A 20,497-nucleotide genomic window follows, 5' to 3' on the forward strand; every position below is an offset into this window, starting at 1 on the left:
CCTATGACCTCACCTCAGACGGCACAGAGCAGCATTTAGCAGTGACTTAGTCACTAAATCCAGTTCACATTCAAGGGGTGGGAATTTAGACCCCACCTTTTAAAGAGAGAAGAGTCGGGGTGCCTGAGTGGCTCAGTCGGTTAAGCGTCTGGCTTCAACTCAGGTCACGATCTCGCGGTCCATGAGTTCAAGCCCTGCATCGGGCTCTGGGCTGATGGCTCAGAGCCTGGAGCCTGCTTCAGATTCTGTGTTTCCCTCTCTCTCTGCCCCTCCCCCGTTCATGCTCTGTCTCTGGCTCAAAAATAAATAAACGTTAAAAAAAAATAAAAATAAAGAGAGAAGAGTCAAAGAATTTGTGAACATATTTTATTCTATTTTTTTATTTTTTTCCAGCACTCATTCAGTAGATCTTTATTTTTTTTCAATATATGAAATTTATTGTCAAATTGGTTTCCATACAACACCCAGTGCTTATCCCAAAAGGTGCCCTCCTCAATACCCATCCCCCACCCTCCCCTCCCTCCCACCCCCCATCAACCCTCAGTTTTGTGAACATATTTTAAAACTACCATAGCCAGGAAAACAAACCATTCTAGATACTTCAAACACACACACACACACACACACATACACACACACACACACACACACACACACACACACAAAGGTCATACAAGCAATTGGTGCTCACCACTGGTGGGGCTCGCGGTGGTGAAGGTCAGGGCCAGGGGGGAATCGCACCACTAGCTCTCAGGTTACTTTACCACAGTTGCTTTCCATAGATTCAAAGTTGCTGCTGCCACTCGGTCAGGAAACTTCGGGAAGCCACTGCCGGGGTCACTACAGCCCCATGGCCCCAAGCCTGACTGGTGGGGAGTATGGACTCCAACATTCAGCCTGCATGTCTGCTGCTACAGAGGAGAAAAGCATGGCTTCCACCTCCTTCCACCTCCGCCTTCCAAATTTCACACAGGTACGCTTTATCGGCAGAATTCTGCTGTCGAGGGAATCTGTGAACGATGGTTCGTGGGTTTCCAGGACCTGCAAAGAAGGGGCTAGAAATGGGTGTCAAGAGCCAACCAACATTATCCAGCAAACCCCTCCTGATGGGTGGGTGTTCAAAGGCTTTGTAAAAGGGGGGTGGTGTCCACGTGGAGTAACCTGGTGGTCGTGTTTCTAAGTCAGAAACCCTGAAAGGTGTCATTCTAGCTGGGCAGCAGGTGAGGCGCTGGATGCTGACGACATACACTCATCCCCAGAGGTGACTGGAGAAGCGCCTGGAGTTGATTCTTAGTTTCATCTCCGGAACGTTCTCACTGGAATTAAAGCTGGATGGACTATTGGCAATGCAGTATCTGAGAAAACATAGCCCCCATTCAAAAGGGCTGCCAGAGAAAAGATCTCCACAGGGAAACACGATTTCTCAAAATACAGCCTTTGGACCTCTATACGCAAACATCCCTGGGATGCTTACTTAAAAAGCTGATCCTGAAAATAATTTAATTTCAAAGGCTGTTGGGGCACCTGGGTGGTTCAGTCAGTTGAGCGACCGACTTCGGCTCAGGTCATGATCTCACGGTTCTTGGGTTTGAGCCCCACGTCGGGCTCTGTGCTGACAGCGCGGAGCCTGGAGCCCGCTTTGGAGTCTGTGTCTAACTCGCTCTCTGCCCCTCCCCCACCCCCCTGCTTGCACCCTGCCTCTCTCTCAAAAATAAATATTAAAAAAAAAAAAATTAAAAGGCTGATCCTGCACACCTCCCCTGATGAAAATAAACAAAAGCAGACACTACTTAAAGTAATCCAGACAGATTTCAGTCAGTAACATAGTATTGCAGTGCCGTAGGGGAAAGGGTTCATCGTGAGCAGGCACCCGACTGGGATTATTACAGAGGTGATGGGGTATTTCACAGGGAGAATGAGGGACTAGGGAAGGGAATGAGTGGGGGGCTCTATAATCAGAAGTGAAAGATGACAAAAAGCAGGAAGGGACGCTGGCCCATATGAGACCCATCTGGCTTTGCTGACACTTCTCAAAGTTAAGCTCCTGCCCTCTCACAGAAGCTGGGAGACAGGGGCCCGATCTTCAGGCGTTGGCTGGACTCAGCAGCCAATCCTTTAGACAGCCGGGAGTTTGGCAGGCAGGCACTTTAAGGGAGGCTAGGGTCCTACTAGGGATGCGGCCACGAGCTGCCAGCAACCACGTCCGTGTTTGTTCAAGTCTTCACAGGCCAAGCAAGGTTGAATCAAGAAGAGGGCTCGGAGGAGCCTGGCGAGCATTTGGAGAAAGAATCTGTCACCCTCCGAACCCACATGCCCACCCCTCCTGAGCCCATCCCCCAAACAGAGGGACCACTTTGACAGGCCTTTTTATGCTCACCAAACTACTGAAGTAGGACAAGGCGGACGGGGAGGTGGGGGAAGCAGAGGTTCTCCGGCTTCTTCAGGGCTGGAGGTCGGCAGGGATTTGGGGGTGGGAGACGAAGGGCAGAGCAGATTGAGGAGGACCAGGAGGCTCAACTGGATTCTTAACCTGGGAGTCCCGACTGGTCATGCTGGCCGGCTCCTGCCCCCACGGAGGTCAGGGCCTCTCAGTCCTGAGGACCACCAGGCACGACCAGCTCTGGCTCCTGTGGTCCTGGTGGGGGTATGTTGTTGAGACCTGGGGGATGGCGTGGAGCACCAGCTGGGGGGCGGGAGCACACTCATTCAAGAAGAAGAAAAGTCCCGAGGCCCAGAGCAGAGGCAGGAATGGTGCTTAGGCTGCGTGTGTTTCCAGGGCAGGGCAGCGGCAGAGAGCGGCCTGGCGCCACACTGTGGAGGAAATGAAGATTTCAACAGTACAAAGGCCTCGTCTGGACGAGGGCTACACCCCAGGGTGGTAGAGCAGGAAAACAGAAGGAGCCTGGCTCCCTGACATAAGAGCCACCGAACCAGCCCCAGATCCAGTACTTAACCGGATTATCATAGGAGAGATCAAGAAGCTGCTTCTTAAAAAAATTTGTTTTCAATGTTTACTTATTTTTGAGAGACAGAGACAGAGCATGAGCAGGGGAGGGGCAGAGAGAGAGGGAGACACAGAATGTGAAGCAGGCTCCAGGCTCTGAGGCGTCCGCACACATCCCGACATGGGGCTCGAACCCATGAACGGCAAGATCGTGACCTGAGCCAAAGTCAGACACCTGACCGACTGAGCCACCCGGGTGCCCCCAAGAAGCTGTTTTTTTAATTTAACCCACTGTTGGGGCACCTGGATGGCTCAGTCGGTTAGGTGTCCGACTTCAGCTCAGGTCAGGATCTCACCGTTCGTGGGTTCAAGCCCCACATCGGGCTCTGTGCTGACGGCTCGGAGCCTGGAGCCCGCTTCAGACTCTGTGTCTCCCTCTGCCCTTCCCCCACTCAATCTCTGTCTCTGTCTCAAAAATAAATAAACATTTAAAAACAAAGGAATTAAAGGGCGCCTGGGTGGCTCAGTCGGTTAAGCATCCAACTTCAGCTCAGGTCACGATCTCGGGGTTCGTGAGTTTGAGTCCCACATCGGGTTCTGTGCTGTCAGCCTGTCAGCGCAGAGCCCGCTTTGGATCCTCTGCCCCACTCTCTCTGCCCCTCCCCCGCTTGCACTCTCCCCCCCGCCCCCCGAAAAAAAGGATTAAAAAAAAAGAATTTTAAAAAATCACTTAACCCACTGTTGTGTTGGGTCTCTACTGCAGCAGCTGAACCTGTACGTAACCTGATAACGGAGGGAATCCATGTATCTGTTATCTTTTGCCACAACAGTGCTAACTAATAGACCATCCTCAAAACTCAGGAGGCTGGGAAACCGATTCTCACGGGTTGGCCGTTACCGCTGTACTTTAATGCCCTGCTGGCTGGATCGGCGCTGCTTCTCACTGCTGGTCTTTTCTCCCTGTGTTGCTGCCGGGACCCAGGCTGAAGAGGCAGCGGCTACCCAAGAGAAGCGTAAGAGAGCAAGCAAAAGAGCCATCGGGCCTCTTCGAGCCTAAGCACGGAACCAGCCCCAAGCCCCGAGCCCCAAGCCAGGGGATGGGAAAGTACACTGTGGCCACGAGCAGACACAGCAGGAGCGGGGATGCGGGGAGGGCCCATAATTCTCTCTCCCAGAATGTGACAGAGTCCTGGGTCGGAGGCTACAACACGGTGGCCCTGCTCTTCTAGGCGTCACCTACGAATGGCGCAGAGTGAAAGACAGCGTCCGTCCATGTGAAGACTCAACCGCAGTTCTCTATTAGGTCAGGAGCCCTGACAAGACAAGAATCACATCTCCTTCCTCTTCCCAACGCCTAGGGCCAGGCCCTGCCCTCAGGGCTGACTCAGGGAGATTACTGGGTGAATCTGAGACCATCTCTTCCCTCTCTGCGTAGGATTCCTTATGTGATACAGACTGACCTCCTAAAGGTCAGCACACAGTGCTAGGGGTTTGCCCGCAAAGCTGCAAAGGGACTGTGCCACTGGGAACTGAGATGTGTACCTAGGTCTGTCTACACCGCATCCTGGATCCACTGCCTGCCAGAGGGACCTCCAGAAGAAAGGACTTCTACAAGTTAAATATCGCAGACTTCACACTCCAAAGGAGAACCGTTTGAAGAGAGCCATGGTTAACCCTGAGGAATGCCACCATCACCACAGAATTCCAGGCACCGGGCATGTGGGTAGAAAGCATATTTTAGGGCAGTGACTCACGGTAAGTCGTTTCCTCCAGTCCCTAAAACGGACTATTCAATGTCAAGCTGTCTCAGGCTCAGGCTGATAACAGGGCAGCCATAGGGGACCTAGCGGGAGCTGCGTTGTCACGGTCCAAGTCTGTACGCACCGCTTGTATAACCTGCCCAAGTTCACAAAGACAGGATATCAGTCGCCGCTCTTTATGCTCCAAGTGAAAGAAATCCAACTAAAATATGCTTAAGCCAAAAATGTCATACGGTGTATCGGCTCACATAACCGGGAAGCCTAAGATCTTCAAGCTGGCCGCATCTAGCGCTCAAACGTCATTCTCTCCCCAACTATCCCTCAGTTGTGCTTTCCTCCATGATGGCTTCAGCCTTCAGGATGGATGCCCCAAGACTGCAAAGATAGTCGTTAGTAACTCCAACTCTCCACTGAGGTTGAGCAAGCCTCATAAAGGAAAGCCAGTCTTCAAAAAGCCTCTGATTGGTCTGCTTGGACCCTGTATCTGGCAGGAAGAGACCCTGATTGGCCAGCCATGGTCACGTGCACCTGCAAGGTGGGCCTTAAACCAGTACTTAAGTCTCTGCTAGGGCACAGGAACTGAATAGAAAGTCAAGAGAGGGGGTTGTCTCACGGCAAGTTGAGGGGGCGAGGTGACAAATGGAAGACCAGACATTGAGGCTAGATTGAACTAACCCTAAGCCTAAACTTTGAACAGGCTTTCACACGTTCATAGATGCTATTGTGAGTAAAACACAAATTCACTTAAGAGCAGGAGTGCCTTCATAGTAACTTTTGGTCTTTCTGTATTTTTGGTCCCAATTAATAGATATCGAAAGGATACCTACGATCACGGGCAGGTCCGAAGACCATTCTATTTTTTAATATTAGAAAGGGATTCTTAACTGCAGATTAAGAGAGACAGTAAAGAAAGCAAGAAGAGAAGGGAGCCAGGAAAAGCCCAGCCCAGGAAGCAGCGAAGGAAGGTTCCAGGACAGCAGCGTACGACAGGTCAAGGAGGTAGCCAAGGGAAACGGCACTAACTGTCATGCCGGAGCACTGGAGCGGAGTGGAGGAGTGATCGTGGCGGGCAGCACAGAAAGAGAAGGAGAAGAAATTAAACCCCGGGGGGTCAGGGGACAGAAACGAGTGCCATCGGACTACATGAGTAAGCTCTGCGGTGAACAATGCTTACCTAGTCACAATTCTGCAACCACTATCAATCATGGGGCAAGAGTGACAAAACTGAACCCCAAGAATGGAATGGGTGGGGGGTGTTAAAGACCTAACTCCTTGCCTGTGTTGCTAGGAAGTCCACAGACAGTGTCTAAAATGGATGAATCAGAGCACCTGGGTGGCTCAGTCGGTTGAGCGTCTGACGTCAGCTCAGGTCACGATTTCACGGTTCGTGGGTTCGAGCCCCGCATCGGACTTTGTGTTGACAGCGCAGAGCCTGCTTGGGATTCTCTCTCTCCTTCTCTCTCTTTCAAAAAAAAAAAAAAAAAACATTAGAAAAATCTTTTAAATGGAAGAATTAAGAGCGAGAAACACAAGATAGGTGGAGATAAGCACCAGAAGATCCAGCGAGAGGTAAGGAGGACCGAGGACTGGCGAGCTGGCCCAGGAGGGTGGGGATGGCCGAGGCAAGAAGCTGCTGCGGGTCATTCTGTTTCCTCCCCATTTCATTTCGTACTATTTGAACTGTAAACTATGTGTGATAACATTTGGGAGGCTTAAAGAGTCCATTCTTTTGTCAACGGCACCTCAAAGCTGTATTTGTGTCCAACTTTATTGAGCTAGAATTGACACATAATTTTTACGAACCCTTTAAATCCATTTTTTAAAGAGAGTGGGAAGAACCAGCTTCCTGCAACAGAAGCCATGAGAACATTACCTATTCCGGTTTCAAAAGAAATGGTGGCATTAGTTCTGCTTAGATGATTTCGGTCAGAGACCAAGTAAGGATACATCTGGGGTTCAAACAAGAGAGGCTCTCACTCCAGTGCTCAAAGACCAGTTAGAAAACGGAGATCTGACTGGACTGGGTAGGTACGAATTAGCCAAAACTGTAACAATAATAATAATAATAATAATACTAATATAGCTAGTTATCCTCAAGTGCTTACTTCAGACCAGAAACCGTCCTGAGGATATTATCTTATTTAATCCTCATGGCAACTGATATTTTCCCCAATTTACAGATGAGGAACTGAGGCTCAGATAGTTTGGGGAACTTCCCGGAAGTCACACACTCTGGCCCCTCTGCCTGAGGCGGAGGGGCCTCAGCGTGTTGTGATTTACTTCTCTTTTCTAACCACCAATCAAACTTAGAAGTTTCTATCTCTGGTGCCATCTCGAGGGGCCTATGAAAACCACTGACTGTGGCAGTGGTCTCAGGCCCACACTTGCTGGGTTGTGCTGGGCCCTGCGCTGTCTTAGGGAAGGCCTAGAAAACAGTATGGGGTAGAGCCGGTATTCAAACCTAAGCATTCCCGGCTCCAAAGCCCACTTGCTCGGCCACTGATTTATGCTAGTTCTCCAGCTAGAATCAGAGCTGGGTGAGGATGCCACCTGTAGTAATTATGAGTTGTATGGCCTTGGGCCCCCAAGTTCCTTAACCTCTCTTAAGCCTGTTTTATCATCTATGCCATGGGGATAACAATGGTGCTCACCTTCAGGGTGGTTGCTAAGGATAAATCAAAATTCCTATCTGGCAAATAGGAGCCTCTATTTTCCACACCTGTTAAATGCCTTGCCCTTCAGCTCCTAGGTTAAGGAGAGATTCTCACATTTTCTCACCCTTCAGATCCACGGGTGGTAGGGCAAGAGACAGAAAAGGTTTGGGTCAAGGCTAAATTCTTGGACCTCATCCCAGAGTGACTCTCCAGGGCAGGGGCGGGGTTCAGCAATCTACACCTTAGACCCCCGAGAAATTCAGATGCCTGCAGTCCTCCTGCCTGGCTTTGAATGACTATGCGTAGTGCTTGAAATCTGACAGACCAGTGCCTTTGTGAGCGTCTGAGCCCTTCCTGCACTGGCCTCCAGCTGTGTCTGTGCCTCCTCCCTTTCCCCATTGCCCAATCTGTCTTTATCTCCCCCTTCCATTCTAAGCCCCCTCCCCTTACTCTGGCCTTACTTCCTAGCTTCCTCTCCACCTCTCCGTGCACCCTCCCCTGAGCTCAGTCTGCATTCCTACCCACCAGCCGTTTCTCTACCAGTCTCTTCGCCGGCATTGCCCTTTCCTGTGTCCACCCGGAAGGCTCAGATAAAAGTTGCTTCCGCCAGGATAACCTTCAAGGCCTCTTCTCTGTGGGCACCATGGCACTTTGCACGTACCTTTATTATTGCTCAAATAACAGGGTAATGGGAGATTTTTTTTTTCCGGCCTCAGATTACCTGGTGGACTCGTGGCCCACGAATGGTGGAAATGTGCGCCAGAGTAAGATGCAGAGAGGAGGACAAGCCCGTAGACTTTGCAGAGGGGCCGAGAGGCCTGAGAAGTAAGAGAAGACCAGGAGACAGGGGCTCCTGAAAAGATAGATAAGAGATTACCATGCGGGGTTCCCACAGCTTTTGCAGACAGCGGCTGCGCAAAAATTCATTGGAAGAACTGAGGAATGTTGCTGGCTCCATCTGGGGGAGGGCATGCTTGTATCAAGACACTGATGCTCTTGATGTGCTATAATTATAACCAGAAACACTATCCTTTTGCCCAGGAAACTGGATTTCCCAGTAAATTCCTTACTTTCCAACTTGTTTAACGCTAAGATAATGCTTTGCTTCTGTGTTCTTATTTCTTTATCTTTAACATTTATTTACTTTTGAGAGGGAGAGCACAAGCGAGGGAGGGGCAGAGAGAGAGAGAGAGAGAGAGAGAGAGAGAGAGAGAGAGAGAGAGAGAATCCCAAGCAGGCTCTGCACGGTCAGCGCAGAGCCCAATGCAGGGCTGGAACTCACAACTGTGAGATTGTGACCTGAGCCGAAGTCAGACACTTAACCGACCGAGCCAGCCAGGCATCCCTCCGTGTCCTTATTTCTAACTTTCTGTTCAACTGTTAACCATACTAAATGTACTCAGATTCATCTAGTCTAAAATCGAGGAGAGGTGGTTCTCACGCCTAGAGAGAGAATTATTGAAGAGGCAGCCCGCACACACTCAGGTGCCACATCTCCAACAGCTGGTTTTATAAATGGAAACAGGCACTGGGACCCCTTCTTCTCCCCTTCCCAGAAAGGCTGATGGAGAGCCTGGCCCAGATCAGTGGAGCTTTCTCCCAAGAAGTGTCCCGTTCCCAGACCAGCCCTGTAGACACCCCCAAAGTCCCCCTGGACCTGCAGGTAGCAGTACCTCTCCACCCCAGTACTCACCCCACACTCAGGCCCTAAGATCCCATTTGACCTAAGCCTGCAGGTATGAAGTGTCCAAAGCACAGGACATCTGTCCCCACCCCCACCAACACACACTCTTGACCTTTTGTTCTGAGTCCATGTGAAAGAGAAATGTCAACTCTACCAAGTAAAGGAAACAAACAACTTCCTGGCTAGATGAGAATAACCAGAACTTTAAGCTTCATGCCTGGGGGCTGACGGGTACCTAAAGGTGCTCCCTTGGTGATAGGGGTGATCAAAACCTGTATGCTTTTCCTGAGAACCACCAGGCGGGAAGCACCACCTGCACTGATGCCCTCAGGGAGGCAAAACTAGGGTAGACGTTATTGGTCCGATTTTACAAGTGGGAACCTTCCGGGCAGGAAGCCAACAGACAGCCTCAAGGGTGGATAGTGCTGTGCCCAGGCAAGGTCATGAACCCAGAAGGCGGCCGGGATCTAGTGAGACGCAGACACTGCTGGGGGCGGGCAGTAGGACACGTTCCGCCCGACACTGGTGGGCTAGTCTGGTGGCCTCGCCTCTTCGTGCGCATCTCGGGTCTCAGAGTCCCCAGCCTCCCAGATCACTCACCTGCTCTGGGGCTGGTAACTTGGGGTTTCCAGAGCGCTGGCCCCGCCCCGAGGCTCCGCCGGCCCTGCGATTGGCTCCGCGGTCCGGGGGCGGGGCCGGACGCCGAACCAACGTGATGGCGTCAGGCGCCGCGAGCGCCGTTTCCTGTTGTCCCTGGCCGGGAGGCCGCAGCGCCTGGTCGGAGGCTTAGGGGCTGCAGTGGCCAGGAGTGCCCCGCGCCCCCTCCCCGCTCCCTCTGGTGAGTTAGGGGTCAGAGGGCGAGGAGGGTGAGAAGGGGACGGCGGGGCCGAGACGAGAACGGGCGATGGGTCACCAGCCCTGTCCGTGATTGCAAACCCTTGGTCGCTTTGAAACTGTCCCGCTTCAGACAGAGCCTTTTCCCTTCCCGGCCTGAGCCCCGCACCCTACCCCACTCGGACCCGAGCCTTCAGCCCAAACAGCCAGTGCTGACCCGTCCCCTTCCTCTTCTCCACCCGTGACCCGAGCCCAGCCCTTACCCTCACCCCTTCACCACTGGTCTTGCGTAAGTGCAGCCACACTCGACCCCACGGTAGCCCACTTCCAACCCCTAGGACAGCCACTTCCCTCCGCCTCCCTCTAACGCATCTCCTTCTCACCCCTCAACCCCTTTGGCAATCCCAGTGCTCCACGCAAACCTCTTCGAGCCCCCCCTCCCCCTCCCCGTCTTTCTGGCTTACCCCTTTTCAGGCTCAGCTTTCTTATCCCAGCCCCCCTGCTCAGCCCCCCAAGGTCTGCTCAGCCAAAACACCCACCTCCCCCCACTCATTTCATACCTACCACTACAGTAGATGCCCTATTGCGCTTACCCCCCTCTTCTTGATAACTCTGATCTCAGCCCTATCTCAAGTCTTGTATGTATCTTCTTGTCCTCACCCACTCAGCCCCTAACTTCCAAGCCCACCACATACTTTCTTTCCATCCCCAGCCAGCCTGAGGACACTTCATTCCTGAGTCTTTGCTAAACCACCCCCCAACTCTTGCTGCCCTAGTTCCCGCCACCCCTACCCAATCTTGTTAGATTGACGTCTTCCTATCCCCATTTCAACTCTTCATCCCAGCTCTGTGCCCATTCTTCCCTTGATGTGGTCCCCGTTTGATCTGAGAACCTAGTGCAGTCCCCTGCCAACCCCACCTGCTTTCTCAGAGCCAGGCACTTGCCGAACACCTCAACTGAGGCAGGGCCTCAGATGGTAAGTAAGTGTGGAGGAGTAGAGATCCTTCTCCCGTGGGTCAAGTGCTTTTCCTGGATGTCAGGTCCCCTGTACCTGTCCTTAAGGATTGTGTTCCTGGCATCCATATTACATTACTCGCGTTGGCTGCTGGAATGGTAGGTATCATCCAAATACCTGGAAGGTGAGGGATAGCTACTCATGCAGCTGGGGCAGTGGAAGCTTATCACTTCCTTTTGGGTGATGATCTGGAGAAACTCAAGGGGTTCCACTGTGTGGGGTTGGCTGTGGTCACAGAATCATGTCCATGTGTATTGCCCTGCCGCTCAGAAAGGACCCTCACCCAGTGCTCCTCCTAGCCAGAACTGGTTGTAGATTAGTCCCGCTACCGAATGTGCCAGAGGTGACGTTACATGTTGTGAAGAGTAGAGATGAGTGGATCCTGGGGACGCCGAGGCCTTCGTGGAGGCTGTTGAATTGCTTCCTCTTTTTGCAGGTGCTGGATCATTGAGTTTTGACCATTTTGATTACCCATGAACACAGAGAGTCAAGTTATCTCCGAGTAGCTAGACATTCTTGAGGCACCCAGGCTCCATGGTTAACATTTATAATCTCCTGGGATTTGGGGGTGCACATCCCCTCTAAGTTCTGGTGACCAAACTCCAAAGGATTGGCCATTTGACAGCCATTGTAAAGGACCCCAAAGAAGACCCCTTGTCTTTGCTTGCATTTATAGTCTCACGCCTTTGAGAATCGGATGTCCTTTTACCTTCATTATCCCCTTCCGTTAAGGTGTGATCTCTGAAGGGTTTCAGCCTGTTGGCAGCTTGGTGTAATGGAAGGAGTTCCACAGTGACCCCACCACTGAGAAGTTGTATACCTCAACTTCTTACAGTCTGAAACGGTCTGAGCCTTTTTATTTTACTCATCTGTTCATTCAGCAAGTATTTTGTGAGCACCACTGTGTGCCGTGCACTGTTTGAAGCATTAGAAATACAATGGTGAATGAGTCAGGCAAAGGTCCTGCTTTCATTCACTCAGAGTTTGGTCCTTGCCAGAATCTTAAGGGATCTGGGACCAGAATATGGGAGAGATGGGTGTTGTTGGATGGAAGGAGGGAGGGAGGAAAGAAAGATACCCAGTGTTCCTAGACCTCACATTTCTGGCCTCACCCACTAGCCTTTGGACTGGGAATCACGAGCTAGAAGTTGCTTGCCCTCCAGCTGATATTCAGTTGCTTTGTCGCCCTACCCCCCACCCCCCCACACACACACCCATCCCACCCCCCACAGGGCTCTTGTCTAGAAATCCAACTTTCTTCAGGTAGAAGGAGGTGCTGTTTACTCAGCACTCACATGTCTGAAGTGTCAGCTGTCTTTCTGAATCAGAAGATAACTTTGTCATTTGTTTCCAACTGAAAACCCTGACTCATCACCTGGTACAGCAGCTGGAGGGCTTAAACACCGGCCTGTTGTCGTGCATAGCCAGGTGCAGGATCGGAGTCAGGCCGTAGAGACGAGGCTGTCGCGGATGGCGGGGAAGTCTCTAAGAAGAAGAGGTTGCTGTTTACTGATGAACGGAGTGTTTTGAAAGTGGTGAAGCCAGGTTACCCATTTCTTCTTTTAATGTAAGTCTCATCTGAGTCCTTCTCCTCTTTTCGTTCTTCCTTAGTCTCTGGAGGAAGTGAAATTGGATGTTTATAGAAGGCCAGGCAGTATCACGAAGAGAATCAACCCCAACGATTCCTTCCTGTGTGTTGGAACATTTGAGGAGGGACAGCTCGGAAACCTGGCTGCCATGGAAAGGACCTGTGGTCAGCTAGTTGGGGCCACAGATCTGATGGGCAAGATTGTTTCTTGTCAGTGTTAGGCCTTCTTTGATAAGGTGGAGCTTCTGAAGAGTCTGTGAATAATAAGTTTGCCTGAAACTCTTTGAACCAAGGACCTGGGACAGTGTGAACTGGCGAAAGGCACAGAGCTTGGAATGAGAAAATTCTGTCCCTCACCTGAGGCATGTTTCTACTGAGCCTCAGTTTTCTCTTCTGTGAATGAGGGATACTCATCCTTCTCTCACAGGATTGTTTTAAGAATTAAATGAGGATAGAGAATGAGGTCCTGTGCCAGAGTGAACCAATACAGAGGGGCAGAGGTAGACGAAGGGTGGCTTAAGAGTTTCCTAAAGGCACACGGCACTCACCTTTTCTGCTCAACTGTATCAGGGATGTTTGAACTCTCTACTTGCTCTCTTTATTCTGGGTCTCCTGAAGACCCACCCCTCTGTCGTTTGCTTCTTGGTGTCAGTGAAGACAGTTCTGAGGATAGAAAGTGAAACCAGTCCCATAGCATGGTAGATGGGGGTCTGGCTCACCCAAGGAGCCTGCTGGAGTGCTGACCTAGCAGTCAGGAGACCCAGAGGCCAGAGATCTCACATCGTAGATGGTCGTGGTCCTGCCTCTGAGCCATTTCCTGCCTTCCTGAGGCGTTCTGGAACCGACAGGCCTATGTAGGGAGCTTTGGCTTCCTGCAAGGAAAGATGTGCCCGGAACTTTGGCACAGCCCGGAACGTCTCAGTTCTGTGTTGTGAATTGTCAAGTGGCAATTCTTCTAGGTTTCTCCGCACTGTTGTCCTTTGGTGACGTTCCTGACACTGTTTTAGGTCACAGTTGTCTCTTGTCTGGCCCTGCTCTGACCTCAGTGTCAGTTTACTTTGTTTTTTCAGCAGACCCTGACTTGGCCAGAGCACCCACTTAATGATAAGCCTCCCTCCCTCCAGTGAATATTATATTCAGTGAATTAGTTGATGAGGCCTCAATGGTCCTCCTCTTCAGATTGCTGAGGCCCAAGGCTTGAGGCCGGCTGAGGGAAGGGCAGTTTTAGGGCTTGAGGCTCTGTCTAGAAGGGCAGGCCCCCGGAATTGCCAAAGGGGATTGGATGCCAGGGTCTCAAAGCCAGAGAGCCTGAACTTGGCCTGCAGGGCTGCGTAGGGTAGCCTGGAAGAAACCCAGCCTCTAGGATCAGGCACGGTTTCAGGACCGACTCTGTAGTACGTCCCCTTCTCCCGGTCCCCTGGTGGCCAGAGCATGGAGCTGGTCTCCAGCGAAGGGTCCTGAGGATTCCCAGTGGGTAGGAGCTGGGAAAGTGGTGGAGGGAGAGACAGTCTGATGGGCTGTGGCCAGGGGCTAGTGTTCCTCCTGTCAGTCTGTTGTGCGCTGACCAGAGCTGGTTTCGTGGGGGCCGTCCTCCACACACCTATCTGCCTTTGCATGTCCTTACTTAGGAAGGTCGGCGCTGGGTCCTGTTCACCCTCTGCCGGATCCAGAGGCCAGGGCTTGAATCAGAGCGTCTTTCATCATTTAGGGCCACCCTGCCGTTCTCCATGCCTCACTGTTCGCCTGTAAACCTTTCCTGCCAGACTCAACCCTGATGCTCCCTTGCATCCCGCCACCTGGGCCCCCAGCTGAAGAGCCCTCCTCCCAAGACTTCCCTGCCCCCTCCCCAGCCACCCCTTAGCCCTGGCTCACACCCGCCTCTTCCAGAAGGGTGGATGTCATCCTGGCCGAAGGTGGTAGAGCCCGCCACTGATCAGCCCTGGGATCTTGGGAAGTTCCTTGACCTGGGTCAGCTTTGATTTCATATCTGTTAGATCTGGATAATAAAAGAGCTCGCCTAGGGTGGTGACAAGGAATGAATGAAGCAATGTGTGTAAACAGTGCAAAATCCATTCAGCATGCCTCCATTTGATAACTTCTTTGGGCCATAGGTTTTTGAGAACAGAGACAGCGATGACCTATTTTTTGGTGTCCCTCCATGCTCGGCAGCGTGGTCACTAGAGATCTGTTTAGATGGGAATGTGCCTGCCCAATCCTGGTCCGTCCGAGTGGCTGGGGCGGTCCAGGCGAGCCAACAGCCACTCCCCGAGGCTCAGGTTGAGGCCCCCCCGCCCCCCACCTAAGCCACCCCCGGGGGGGTTGGGGGGGAAGCCAGTGCCCTGAGGGATTTACCTGTGTACTGACTTCAGGTAGTTGAGGGGACTCATTCAGACAGTGGCCTTTGCCTATAAGGCTTGGCCACATCCAACCGGGGTAATAGATACCATTTATCCTTAGTACCGTCAGGCCCTGTGCTGGGCGTTTTCCACATTCATAACCTCCATTCGAGACGTCTGCCGTGGTGCCCTACCTAGCATGCCTAAGTGGTTAGTGGCAAATCGAGATTCGAACCCGTGTTGTTTCCCTTTGGGCGTGTCCCTGTGCTGCTCCGGCTGGACCCTCGTGCCTGGAGGGGAAGCAGCTATGTAGCAAGAGGCCCTCCCTTTGGAAACTTCCCTCAGTTGTGCTTGTCCCTGCCGAGCTGGCAGACATCGGGCTGGCACAGGAGTCAGAGGCTCCGAATGTGAATTGTGAGCCCCTGCTTCCTGGTCCACGTGGGCTCTTGGCACCTCCGGCGGCAGCATCCCCCTCGCACCCTTAGTTCTGTATCCAAATCAGCCCTTCATTCCCTGCTTTTTTGTGCCAGCGTTTGGTGTGGCATACAGAGGCCTCTCCATGCCCTGATTAGGGTGGACCCACCCATGGCACATAGGATTCCCCACCTCCTGAGATCCGAGCCCTCAGATTTCTTCTCTTCCCTTGTTTCCTTCCTTAAAATCCACTCTTGGCTTTTACTTTTGAATTCAGAGGCCTTTGCATTGCAGTTTGAGGAAGATGGGCTGACCCGCTGCCTGCTGGGGGGAGGGGGAGAATTGGCTGGGGGTGGTGAGCTGGAACCTGCTCATCTGGCCGCCGCCGTCTGTCTCTGCAGGTGTCATGTGATTCTCCGAGGGAGCTGCAGTGTGAGCGGAAATGCTCTCGGTGGTGGAGAATGGACTGGACCCCCGGGCTGCCATCCCGGTAGGCAGTCGGAGAGGCTCAAGGGTGGGGAAGGGGGCACGGGACAGCCATGTCATTGGTTTTCCTCACTTTGAAATGAATGAGTACTGTCTGGAAAGCGAGGCCTCGGGTGAGAAAGAGTTATAGCAGAAGCAGGCTCTGAGGAGATCCTGCCCTTTCTAGAACATCTTATTGGTGATAGAATGGGAATTGATAAAAAACAACGGATTTTAATACGGGCTGCCTGAAGACCAAGGATTTCTCAAAGGAAGTCATACGTATGGGGCGCCTGGGTGGTTCACACGGTTAAGCGTCATGATCGTAAGCGGCTCATGGTCTTGCAGTTTGTGAGGTCAAGGCCTGCATTGGGCTCTCTGCTGTCAGAGCAGAGCCTGCTTTGGATCCTCGGTCCGCTCTGTCTCTGCCCCCTCCCCCACAGGCACATACATGTATGCACATTCTCTCTCTCTCTCTCTCTCTCTCAAAACTAAGTAAACATTAAAAGAAGGGGCGCCTGGGTGGCTCAGTCGGTTGAGCGTCCGACTTCGGCTCAGGTCATGATATCACGGCTCATGGGCTGGAGGCCCGCATCGGGCTCTGTGCTGCCAGCTCAGTGCCTGGAGGCTGCTTCATATTCTGGGTCTCCCTCTCTCTCTCTGCCCTCTCCCTCCCATGCTGTCTCTCTCTGTCTCTCAAAAATAAATAAACATTAAAAAAAAAGAAAAGAAGGCATTAGGGTGGCCTGGGTGCCTCAGACGGTTGAGCATCCATTTGGCTCAGGTCATGATCTCACGATTTGGGAGTTTGCTGCTGTCACTCCCTAGCCCACTTTGAATGCTCTGTCCCCCTCTCTCTTTGCCTCTCTCTCTCTCTCTCTCTCTCTCTCTCCAGTCAAATAAGCAAACAATAAAAGACGTATATGACCCATAAGTCATATGAAAAGATGTCTAACATCAAAAGACTGCATACTGTATGACTTCATTTACACAAAATGTCCAGAATTGGCAAATCCATAAAGACAGAAAGTAGATTAGTAGTTGCTAGGGGTTGAGGGAGAGGGGACTAGAGAGGAGTGACTGCTCATGGGCACAGTGTTCCTTTTTGAGACAATGAAAATGTCCTAAAATTAGGTAGTGGCTGTAGTTTCACTATTCTGTGAACATACCAAAAATCACTGAACTGTATAGTTTAAATGAGTGAATTTTATGCAATGTAAATTGTGTCTCATTAAAGCTGTTATAAAGAAAAAAAAAAAAAAAAACAGGGGCGCCTGGGTGGCTCAGTCGGTGGAGCGTCCGACTTCGGCTCAGGTCATGATCTCACGGTCCGTGAGTTCGAGCCCCGCGTCGGGCTCTGTGCTGACAGCTCAGAGCCTGGAGCCTGCTTCGGGTTCTGTGTCTCCCTCTCTCTCTGACCCTCCCCTGTTCATGCTCTGTCTCTCTCTGTCTCAAAAATACATAAACATTAAAAAAAAATTTTTTTTTTAAAGAAAAACAGAACATTCGACTTTTCGAAGAACATTAACATGAACTGTTTGGGCTAAGATAAAAATAAAATAGTAAAATATTTATCCATAATCCTATCAGCTAACAATTCAAACCAGGTTTTCTGTATTCCCTCCCAATCCTTTTCCAAAACACATAGGTAATTTTGACATGCTTATACTATGACAGAACTGTGTTTATCTTTCCCAAGGATTTTACATATATGTATTTTATAATTGATTTATGTAACAGACCTTAACGGAATACTTACATGTGTCAGGAACCAAGCCAAGTGTTGAGGATGCAAGAATGAAAAAGAAAAGCAAGTCCTGCCCTCAGAGTAATCCCCCCACCCCCCAATTCCTGTGCTGTAGGTCAGGAAGTATTCGTTCCGTTTAACAGATGAGGAAATTAAGCTCAGTGAGGTTAAGTGAAATGTCTGCAGTGACCCAGCTGTTGACCAACAGAGCTGAGACTAACATCTGCCTCTGACTGCCAGGTCAAGGATCTTTCCTTTTTTCTTTCTTTTTAAAGTTTATTTCTTTATTTTAGGGGCGCCTGGGTGGCTCAGTCAGTTAAGCGTCCTATTTCAGCTCAGGTCATGATCGTGGGTTCGAGCCCTGCATCAGGCTCTGTGCTGACAGCTCAGAGCCTGGAGCCTGCTTCGGATTCTGTGTCTTCCTCTCTCTCTGCCCCTCCCCCCCTCATACTTTGTCTCTCTCTCTCTCTCTCTCAAAAATAAACATTAAAAAGATATTTTTAAATAAATAACGTTTATTTTATTTATTTTGAAAGGGAGAGTGAGCATGAACAGAGGAGGGGCAGAGGGAGAGAGAGAGAGAGAGAGAGAGAGAAAGAGAGAGAGAGAGAATCTCAAGCAGGCTCCACACTGTCAGCACAGAGCCAGATACGGAGCTCAAACTCAAAAACCGTGAGATCATGACCTGAGCTGAAATCAAGAGTCAGATGCTTAACTGACTGAGCCGCCCAGGTGCCCCTAGGATCTTTCTTAATGTGGACCATGCTCCTGTTTTCTTGGTGTTTTTATGGTTCTAAAGTGGGACTTGTTGGGGCGCCTGGGTGGCTCAGTCGGTTAAGCGTCCAACTTCGGCTCAGGTCATGATCTCGCGGTCCGTGAGTTTGAGCCCCGCGTCGGGCTCTGTGCTGACCGCTCAGAGCCTGGAGCCTATTTCTCGGATTCTGTGTCTCCCTCTCTCTCTGACCCTCCCCCATTCATGCTCTGTCTCTCTCTGTCTCAAAAATTAAAAAAAAAAACATTAGAAAAAAATTAAAAAAATAAATAAATAAAGTGGCACTTGTTGCCTCTTCATGGAATCGTAGACCCCTAAACAAGGTGGAAAGCTTCACCCCTGCCCTAGATGGATCACCCGGGCTCCCACACCTGTAACTATGATGGAACCGGTATTTAAACACAAGATTTCTATGGCTATCAAATCACTGAAGTTCGGTTTAAAAAGCAAAACAAAAGAAAAATATACAAATATCTTTGCAAAAAAATAACTATCTCTGGGTGGTATAAGTACGTAATTTTCCTTTTCTCCTCTATGCTTTGTCTCTGTTTTCTTTCTTTCTTTTTTTAAAATTTTTTCCAACATTTACTTATTTTTGAGAGAAAGAGAGAGAGTGCGCGCGTGCGTGTGCAAGTGGGGGAGGGGCAGAGAGAGAGAGGGAGACACAGAATCCAAAGCAGGCTCCAGGCTCTGAGCTGGCAGCACAGAGCCCGACGTGGGGCTCGAACCCATGAACCGTGAGATCACGACCTGAGCCGAAGTCGGACGCTCAACCGACTGAGCCACCCAGGCGCCCATCTTTGTTTTCTATGATTAGCTTGTGCTAGTTTTGCTGTATACACACCCACAGGTAGACGTGAGCACGTGTGTGGGTGTGCGTGTATTTGGTGATAAGCACTTACCTTCCAGGGGTCACCGCAGGATCTTCTAAAGGCCTGTGTTATGTCTGACACCGACTAGGTCATCAAGAAGAAGCTAGTGGGATCTGTGAAGGCGTTGCAGAAGCAGTACGTGTCCTCGGACACAGTGGTCACTAGCGAAGACGGAGATGCCAACACCATGTGCAGTGCCCTGGAGGCCGTATTTATCCACGGCCTGCATGCCAAGCACATCCGAGCCGAGGCCGGAGGGAAAAGGAAGAAGAGCGCCCACCAGAAGCCTCTGCCTCAGCCTGTCTTCTGGCCCCTCCTGAAAGCTGTCACCCACAAGTGAGATCAGCAGGGGAGGCTTTGCTTTGGGGAGGAGCTTCAGTGTGGGTGACCCTGGGCTCTCCCTCTACAGCTATATGGGAAAGCAGCAGAGATGCTCTGTGTTCTAGAATGGAGATGGGTGAGATAGGGGTTATTGTTAGACCAAGCCTCAAGAGCCCCTCAGCTCACAGGCAATGGCCTGGGGCTGCTCAGGCCCCTGGCTGGTCGCCTTTAGCAGGAGCCGCCTTTTTGCCACACCGTGGCAAAGTTAGGTAGTTGGAACAGAGAATGTGTGGCCTGCAAAGCCTAAAATCTTTACTAAGTGGCCCTTAACAGAAGAGGTTTGCTGACCCTGCCTTGGAATGTTTGAACATCTCTATGCTAAGTATTATATCCTAACAGGCTATGGCATTTTTTAAAGACGTGGAATCCAGATCATCTGAATATCCACCCTGGAACGTTTGCCTCTGCGGCCCTGGCCCTAACTGCCTGGGCTTTGGAGCAAGCAGCTGCTGGCACGTTGCCTCTAAGGGCTGTTAAATGCCACCTTCAGCCTGAAGGTGCCTTGTCAGTCTGTATCTTCCTTTTCATGCTGACTGCCACCGCCCTATCTCAGGTTCTTACCTCACTCCTAGGTGGCAGTGGCTTTCTGATTGTCCCCCTTATCTCATTCTGTCTGTCCTTAGGTCAGGCAGCTGGTCAACATTTATTGAGCTTAAGCTAACCCGAGCTCATTCCCTGAGCCCTGTGGAGCACACACTCCTATGGGCGAGACGTGCTCAGGGCACTGTGACGGTCAGAGGAAGGGCATTTACATCAGACCAAGGGTTCGGGAACTGAGTTGGGTACATGATCTTATCCCGAGCAGCCCACCCAGAAGTCTGCGCGACTGCGGTCAAGTCATTTCCCGGTGTAAAAACTCTCAGGCTCCCCAGTGCTAGCCTGGAGTCCCATTCACTTCGTTGGGGCCCCAGCATCTGTATCCTGACCAGGTTCCCAGGTGATTCTGACGCACAGCCAGGTGTGGGGACCCTTGCCCCACCTTGCCTCACCGGTTGGATGCTCAAGACCCTGCATCACCTGACTTTGCAAC

At 51.2% G+C, this 20,497-nt stretch overlaps 1 protein-coding gene and 3 long non-coding RNA genes across 16 annotated transcripts in view; 2 read left to right on the top strand and 2 right to left on the bottom strand.

Annotated features, from left to right (window-relative positions):
* Positions 1–509: 509 nt before the first annotated feature.
* Positions 510–12,371, bottom strand: LOC131498193 (uncharacterized). Of its 8 annotated transcripts, XR_009255332.1 has the most exons (6): positions 9,643–9,727; positions 6,034–6,166; positions 2,378–2,811; positions 2,071–2,266; positions 644–1,355; positions 510–599 (listed from the first exon to the last, which is right to left on the bottom strand). It is a non-coding gene; the product is annotated as an uncharacterized LOC131498193 (long non-coding RNA). The 8 variants fall into 8 exon arrangements; XR_009255329.1 differs by lacking the exon at positions 9,643–9,727 and adding an exon at positions 12,268–12,371 and having other exon boundaries at positions 644–2,266; XR_009255333.1 differs by lacking the exon at positions 2,071–2,266.
* LOC131498197 (uncharacterized) lies at positions 886–4,202 on the top strand. Its single transcript, XR_009255339.1, has 2 exons — positions 886–973; positions 3,927–4,202. It is a non-coding gene; the product is annotated as an uncharacterized LOC131498197 (long non-coding RNA).
* The window catches only part of PLEKHM1 (pleckstrin homology and RUN domain containing M1), a 50,186-nt gene continuing 39,425 nt past the window's right edge, over positions 9,737–20,497 (top strand). For 3 of the 6 annotated variants that reach the window (XR_009255325.1, XM_058705194.1, XM_058705195.1), the window contains exons 1-3: positions 9,737–9,880; positions 15,632–15,720; positions 19,175–19,422. Coding sequence is in view for 5 of the 6 variants with exons in the window: in XM_058705194.1 (XP_058561177.1) it covers positions 15,673–15,720; positions 19,175–19,422 (296 nt within the window). In the remaining variant the exon portion in view is untranslated. Of the gene's footprint in view, positions 9,881–12,111; positions 12,460–14,799; positions 15,231–15,631; positions 15,721–19,123; positions 19,423–20,497 lie in introns of those variants that run through there. The other 3 variants (XM_058705199.1, XM_058705196.1, XM_058705197.1) reach the window with 3 other exon arrangements.
* On the bottom strand, positions 12,446–13,633 carry LOC131498195 (uncharacterized). Its single transcript, XR_009255337.1, has 2 exons — positions 13,029–13,633; positions 12,446–12,506 (listed from the first exon to the last, which is right to left on the bottom strand). It is a non-coding gene; the product is annotated as an uncharacterized LOC131498195 (long non-coding RNA).

The sequence above is a fragment of the Neofelis nebulosa genome, chromosome 16, assembly GCF_028018385.1.
Source record: "Neofelis nebulosa isolate mNeoNeb1 chromosome 16, mNeoNeb1.pri, whole genome shotgun sequence".
Lineage (NCBI taxonomy): Eukaryota > Metazoa > Chordata > Mammalia > Carnivora > Felidae > Neofelis > Neofelis nebulosa.